This window comes from Anopheles cruzii, chromosome 2 (assembly GCF_943734635.1).
Source record: "Anopheles cruzii chromosome 2, idAnoCruzAS_RS32_06, whole genome shotgun sequence".
In the NCBI taxonomy this organism is placed as follows: domain Eukaryota; kingdom Metazoa; phylum Arthropoda; class Insecta; order Diptera; family Culicidae; genus Anopheles; species Anopheles cruzii.
The window spans coordinates 2,267,794-2,275,606 of NC_069144.1; the positions used below are offsets into that span (position 1 = coordinate 2,267,794).

The following is a 7,813-nucleotide window of genomic DNA, read 5'->3' on the forward strand; positions in this document are numbered from 1 at the left end:
TCAAACAAATCGTCATGATGATTATAATCGTATGTACTACTTATCTGTTGTGAGTTAGAAACCGTTTGACTCGATTGGTAATCCTCTTCCGGATCTTCTGCGACAACCTCTGTTTTCACCACCGATCCAACGCCACCGATTCGCTGCATGTCAGCGTCAGAATGCTCTACAGTTGTTTCGGAACCGGTTAAATGGGTGGTGTCCATTTCTTGCTTAAGCCGTTCGATTTTTGCATTGTTCAGCATCCATATCGAGCGCAACTTGTCCAGAAAATCACACCGCGATTTGCAAGCCGAACACAAATACGTTGGAAATTCGGCAAATAATTTCATCTGCAAAAAGATGAGGAGCATGTCATAACCGTTACTGTGGTGGATCCAGCCCAGTTTAAGAGGTACAATGTACATGTGGAGAAGACAGATGTAGCAGCGCGAACGTTGTTCTTAGAAAAGAAGCGCGCACGATAGCTGTTAAGTGGAAAATTGCAACTGAGCAAAAGTATTGAGCAATAAAGGACGTTGAACACGAACCTCAAACAGTGTAACCCCGTACATTTCAGTTACGTTACGAAAGCATGGGAAAACTCAATTTAAGAAGGGCATATTACCTGAACATTTGTACAGGAAAACGTTTGTTGTAAAAGATATTCTCCCCGTTCGTTGGAAGAGACCGGCTCCAAATCCCCATCAGTCGACAGGCACTTTCGACACATAGGCGTGGTTCTAGAAAGATATTTGTTATGACACATACTTATCCTTGTCTCCCCGGCAACTTACTCGGATGATAATGAAGCTTTAGACCGTTTCGAAGGTGCCATTTCGACTCCAACAGTTTATTACAGAAGAATGAAAAATTGTTCGTGTTCTGATTGTTTACCAAACAAAAGTTTCTTTCCAATTGTCAATCGTCGAATTTTGACAGCTTCTAGCCCAGAGAAAAAAGATGGTCACTTAGTGATGCTGTGAGTTGCTAAATGCTGTCAATTTGTTCATTCGAATGATAACGTTTTTAATGGTTTGTTTCGTTGAAAAAATAAACAACAAAAACAGTAACAACTGTAATTTACGCGAAACAATTGAATAAAGCGAACCGAAAATAAACTAAGGGAAAAAAGAAAATATGAATCTTGCAATTTTAATCATATTTATACATAAAATATTCATATTCCAAATCTTGCATTTCTAAAACGAAGAAAAATCTAAGAACTAGAAGAATGCAAATTCATTCATTGTGGGGAATTTGCTTCAAATAGTGGACATATTTTGTTTTAAGATGAATCTGAACTTTTTTCAACGTTTTGGTTTTGATTAGATTCAACATTTTATGCACTACTTATTACTATTAACGTTTTATGTACTTGTTTATGTTATTTTAATGTACTAATTGAAGACGATAGAGCAGTCGGTAGTGCTTTTCGCTGTCACGCAGGTGGCATGGGTTCGATTCCCAATACCGGCGTGACAGGGGCGTTGGCGCGGGACCAACAACCTCGCCCGTAAAAAACAAATTGTTACAGAAAGCATCCAGAGATTAACATTGTCTCTGGTGCAGGATAAGACCGCTCAGCGGTTGTTTCCGAAGAAGAAGAATGGAAGACGAAGAGTCCTTATACTTTTACAACATTCGTTCCTAAACTTTCCTTCCAATCAGCCTTCCAAATAAACAATTTCAATCACTGCACGATAGTTGATTTTTCCGTTGTAAAAATGGCTTGTAACCGAAGAATGAAGTGACCGATTGAAATGAAACTACACATACGTTCATATGAAGAGTGTACCAATATAACAAAAAATAGGCTCGTAGCAGCGTCTTCTGTTATCGACGCTCCGAATTTATTGAACAACCCAGTATTTGCAGTGACCCAAGCTAACCTAATCAAATCCAAAATGATAAAATATGCGTTTGTAATTACAGCACAGCACTTAGCAGGCTAGTTAAACTGTCATGTTAGGGGACACCAGGGATCGATGTCTCGTGTCTGAAAATCTGTATCGTCCGCTTACCAAACGATGTTTTTTTCGTCGTTTCGATTGTCGTCGTTTCGGCGTTTGTCGGTATCGATGTTTCGTGTCTGAAAATATGTATCGTTGGCTTATGATGACATCTTCAATCCAAACGATGTGCGGCGTAACGTCCGTAATAACTAAGGTTAATTGACAATTCTCACTGAGCCTCGATACTATGCCGTAGATGTAATTTGGATCCTCTTGTTTGTGCCTGGAATTGGTCACCGGGCCTCCGTAGTCCATCTGGAAAAGCAAAAGCAAAACGTTAAGTGACTCGTTAAGTGCAAAGATACAAGACCATTACAACCGTTACTTACCGAACAAAGTCGCGGCACCAACTTAATTTCATTGTGGCAGCGAATCAAATCACTACCGCGGAATCCAGCGGCTTGGCAATCGTTTCTGTGTTTAGGAATAATCGAAATGGTTCTGTTCACCAACTCAGGGGAGACCGATGGCAGGAACTGTTCCGACAGTCCGTATGCACTAACTACAGGAAGCGTGCTCCATTCGCCGTCTTTACGACGGTTCCAAAGGCAGGACGGGCGATGTACCTTTGGATTCGTGAACTTTGCTATCTTCACGAGAGCGACGTCGTTTTCTGGACGTCCTCTAATATAGCTCGGGGACACATAAACTTCTTCGACGGCGATACGTTCTTTGCCATCATAAGAGACATACGATGGATCGCCGCGGTTGGTTGTGACACAGGATGCGGACGTTAGCAGATACTGGTAGTCGATCAGCGTGGCTCCACATTCGTACAGGGACGGCTCAGTGTCGTCCCAGATTAAACCAAACCGCTGAAAGGGGTTGTGATCCACAAAGTTAGCTATAGTTGAAGTTCTAGGTCGTAAGCAGTCCAAACTTTTTGTACATTCTGAAAGCAATGGAATATAAGGGCTTTTGCCTCTGTTTCTAATCCTGTATGATAGGCTTACCTCCATAGGACAGAGTTTGGTTCACCTCCCGTTCGATCCAATCGATGTAAGAACTGATCTTAGTATAGACTTCGATCGTATTTCCCAACCTCATAGTGAACGATAAGATGCCCACGACCAGAGGAAGTACAAAGCCTTCCACAGTTAACCGTTTCACACCGATCGGTAGACCAATGTTAAAGTAATGCGCATTGTCCCGGTTCGCACAAAACTGATCGTCTCGTAATTCGTCCGGATTTATATTCAGACTTTCGAAGGCTGGTCCGATTTTCCCGTCCCAACTAGGCAGCTGGAATTTTTCTACCTTTCTCCGCGATAACGCCATGAGTCCTAAAAGGGTACTACCGAATCCAATGGCATCCATTGGCTCAGGAGGTAGCGAAGGTTCTCGCCAAAGACACGCCGGACAGACTGCCGCCGAGTATCTGATGGGCTTTGCCAGTTTAATCAACGCTAGATCGAAGTATTTTGGCGATCGCTGATACTGCGGGTGCACAATGATGCGGCCGATTCCGACCTCTTGCGCATATTCGTCATCCTCTTCGTTGACGAGGTCGGTGTCTCCAACCCGTACCATAATCGGGGTAGCACTGCACAGGAGAAGTTGGAATTGAAACATACTCAACTCAAGATCCAATTCAAATTTTCCACGAAACGTAATTCCGGAACCTTACTTTAATTGGGCACACTGGACACTGGTCAGTACGAAGTCCTTGGTTATTAGTGACCCACCACAAAGATGGTAGATTTTTCCATTTGGAGGAATCCAACCGATGGCCACCTAAAGAAGAGGCATCATTTAAACAATGCTCAAATGATTTTCGCCAAGTCCTTACCATGTGCCGAAATTCACCACGATACACACGAGAGCTCTCATAAAATTTATCTGGGAAATAGAATTCTTCTGGCTCCGAATAGAATCTTTGTACGCAATCTGGTGAGATGAGATCATAATCCTGTGAATACTATTGGGAACTGAAAATGCTTTAACTTACCATTCATCGATGTTCTGCTATAGAAATCCCTCGGAGGATCGTACGAAAAGGATGCTTGCTGACCGAAAACACAAATGCTCGGCAGAAGCAGTGATGCAATGAACACAGTTTTCGCGGTCCTACTCATGATGCTCACGATGGACCAAAGCAAACTGACCTTTGTGAGCCTTCGACGTTGTTCCTGATGCCGCGATTGTGCTGTTGGCTGTTGGCGTAACGTAATAGATAAGAAACCTGGTTCTCCCGGCACAATCAATCCAAAGCTCTACTGTGCGTGAAGAAGATTGAAAGAACACTTGAAGAGGGGCTCTAAAAAGTTTAAAATCACTTGGTAAAAAATCCCCGAAACCCGTATTTGTTGATCACGAATGAACTTCGGGGGAATTTGATCTGCCCTGGACAATCGCTAAAATAGTCGTCAATTCCATCTTCAAAAAGGAAGAAATAACTTGAATTAGTAGCTTGAAAAGGATATCTATTTGTTTCGAGTTGTAGCTCACCGTAACAGCTTCGTTCTAAGAATAATCACACACCACAACTGTATGTCTACCGGTTAACGTCTGCTTCCCCGTCTAATCGGGACCATACTATCATCAGTACTGAACCTTCCGTCGTCTGTCTGTAAGCCAGAAACTATGTATTATACTAGGCTGTTCAATAAGTTCGTATGGTCGATAAGCAAAACACATTCTTATAGCTTGAAATACACTTTATTATTCAGTATGGCCTTCCTGAACATCAATCCACTTGTTCCAAGGAGACTCCAATTTATAAATTCCACCCCTGAAGTGAGAAACTGGAAGGTCTTCAAAAACGCTTCCACGAGATATCGATCACTGTTTATGTTTAATCGTGAAAAACGTCGATTACTTTTTAGCCAGCCTTATGTTATATGTTATAGTTACATAGATAGATTTGATGGATTGAATAAAAAACGCAAACATTTGAATTGGTTGGAATAACTCCGAAAATTGTTTTTTTTTAATACACCTGACACATTGGTAATCAGAACTGGAAGGAGAACGCGAGATCATTTCGGATCACGCTCTTTCGCGCGTTAGGTCCGCTCCGCAAATTGAATTAATGGAATAAATTTATTAAATGTAGGTTGTTGCCTATTGTGAATTTCCGAATGCTGAAGCAAGTTCTTGTCTTTGTTGTTAATCGGTTCATCGGTTTATGCAGAAAGGCTTTCACATGAAACGCACTGCCATGAAACTTCATACCGGAAAGATTATTCGCCGGTATGAGTCCGAATGTATTCCTTAAGACGGGATTGCAGTGTGAACTTGCGAAGGCAATGAGGACATTGATGTTGGTCCTAGTTATGAATTTTCATGTGGATTTGCAGGTTGCGTGACGCATGGAACGTTTTGCTACAGACTTTACACATGAATGGTTTTTCGCCGGTATGAGTCCGAATGTGATTCTTAAGTTGAGATTGCAGTGCGAATTTTCTAAGGCAATGAGGACACTTATGTTGGTCCTTGTTGTGAATTTTCATGTGGATTTGCAGGTTGCGTGACGCATGGAACGTTTTGCTACAGACTTTACACATGAATGGCTTTTCGCCGGTATGAGTCCGAATGTGATCCTTAAGTTGAGATTGCAGTGCGAATTTTCTAAGGCAATGAGGACACTTATGTTGGTCCTTGTTGTGAATTTTCATGTGGATGTACAGGTAGCGTGCCGCATGGAAAGTTTTGCTGCAGACTTTACAAACGTATGGCTTTTCGGCGGTATGAGTCCGAATGTGATCCTTAAGACGAAATTGCAGTGAGAATTTGCCAGGGCAATGAGGACATTGATGTTGGTCCTTCTCATGAATACGCATATGTTGGCGCAGGTTACTTGCAGCATGGAACGTTTTGGTACAGACTTTACACATGAATGGCTTTTCACCGGTATGAGTCCGAATGTGATCTTTAAGATAGGATTGCCGTGCGAATTTGCCAGGGCAATGAGGACACTGGTGCTTTTGCTTGTTTCTATGCACATTACCAGTATCTTTTGGGGTCGGGATGGGGGTGGTCTTCCCTGCCACAGAAGCTTCCCCTTCGACATTGAATGGCTCCGTTTTGAGAATATTATGCTTATGTTTCAGCTCAGCATCTGATGGCTGAGCCTGCTGCTGTTCGTCCATTGGTTCACGTTTCAAAAGTGTTTCCAGCGATTCTTCCTCCGCCTCAAACAAATCGTCATGATGATTATAATCGTATGTACTACTTATCTGTTGTGAGTTAGAAACCGTTTGACTCGATTGGTAATCCTCTTCCGGATCTTCTGCGACAACCTCTGTTTTCACCACCGATCCAACGCCACCGATTCGCTGCATGTCAGCGTCAGAATGCTCTACAGTTGTTTCGGAACCGGTTAAATGGGTGGTGTCCATTTCTTGCTTAAGCCGTTCGATTTTTGCATTGTTCAGCATCCATATCGAGCGCAACTTGTCCAGAAAATCACACCGCGATTTGCAAGCCGAACACAAATACGTTGGAAATTCGGCAAATAATTTCATCTGCAAAAAGATGAGGAGCATGTCATAACCGTTACTGTGGTGGATCCAGCCCAGTTTAAGAGGTACAATGTACATGTGGAGAAGACAGATGTAGCAGCGCGAACGTTGTTCTTAGAAAAGAAGCGCGCACGATAGCTGTTAAGTGGAAAATTGCAACTGAGCAAAAGTATTGAGCAATAAAGGACGTTGAACACGAACCTCAAACAGTGTAACCCCGTACATTTCAGTTACGTTACGAAAGCATGGGAAAACTCAATTTAAGAAGGGCATATTACCTGAACATTTGTACAGGAAAACGTTTGTTGTAAAAGATATTCTCCCCGTTCGTTGGAAGAGACCGGCTCCAAATCCCCATCAGTCGACAGGCACTTTCGACACATAGGCGTGGTTCTAGAAAGATATTTGTTATGACACATACTTATCCTTGTCTCCCCGGCAACTTACTCGGATGATAATGAAGCTTTAGACCGTTTCGAAGGTGCCATTTCGACTCCAACAGTTTATTACAGAAGAATGAAAAATTGTTCGTGTTCTGATTGTTTACCAAACAAAAGTTTCTTTCCAATTGTCAATCGTCGAATTTTGACAGCTTCTAGCCCAGAGAAAAAAGATGGTCACTTAGTGATGCTGTGAGTTGCTAAATGCTGTCAATTTGTTCATTCGAATGATAACGTTTTTAATGGTTTGTTTCGTTGAAAAAATAAACAACAAAAACAGTAACAACTGTAATTTACGCGAAACAATTGAATAAAGCGAACCGAAAATAAACTAAGGGAAAAAAGAAAATATGAATCTTGCAATTTTAATCATATTTATACATAAAATATTCATATTCCAAATCTTGCATTTCTAAAACGAAGAAAAATCTAAGAACTAGAAGAATGCAAATTCATTCATTGTGGGGAATTTGCTTCAAATAGTGGACATATTTTGTTTTAAGATGAATCTGAACTTTTTTCAACGTTTTGGTTTTGATTAGATTCAACATTTTATGCACTACTTATTACTATTAACGTTTTATGTACTTGTTTATGTTATTTTAATGTACTAATTGAAGACGATAGAGCAGTCGGTAGTGCTTTTCGCTGTCACGCAGGTGGCATGGGTTCGATTCCCAATACCGGCGTGACAGGGGCGTTGGCGCGGGACCAACAACCTCGCCCGTAAAAAACAAATTGTTACAGAAAGCATCCAGAGATTAACATTGTCTCTGGTGCAGGATAAGACCGCTCAGCGGTTGTTTCCGAAGAAGAAGAATGGAAGACGAAGAGTCCTTATACTTTTACAACATTCGTTCCTAAACTTTCCTTCCAATCAGCCTTCCAAATAAACAATTTCAATCACTGCACGATA

General features: G+C 41.6%; 1 protein-coding gene across 1 annotated transcript in view; it reads right to left on the reverse strand.

Annotated features, from left to right (window-relative positions):
• Positions 1-2,227: 2,227 nt before the first annotated feature.
• LOC128269387 (paired box protein Pax-7-like) overlaps positions 2,228-7,813 on the reverse strand; it is a 57,945-nt gene continuing 52,359 nt past the window's right edge. Inside the window, 2 exon segments of the mRNA XM_053006838.1 lie at positions 2,228-2,249; positions 2,688-2,809. Coding sequence (XP_052862798.1) covers positions 2,228-2,249; positions 2,688-2,809 — 144 coding nt within the window.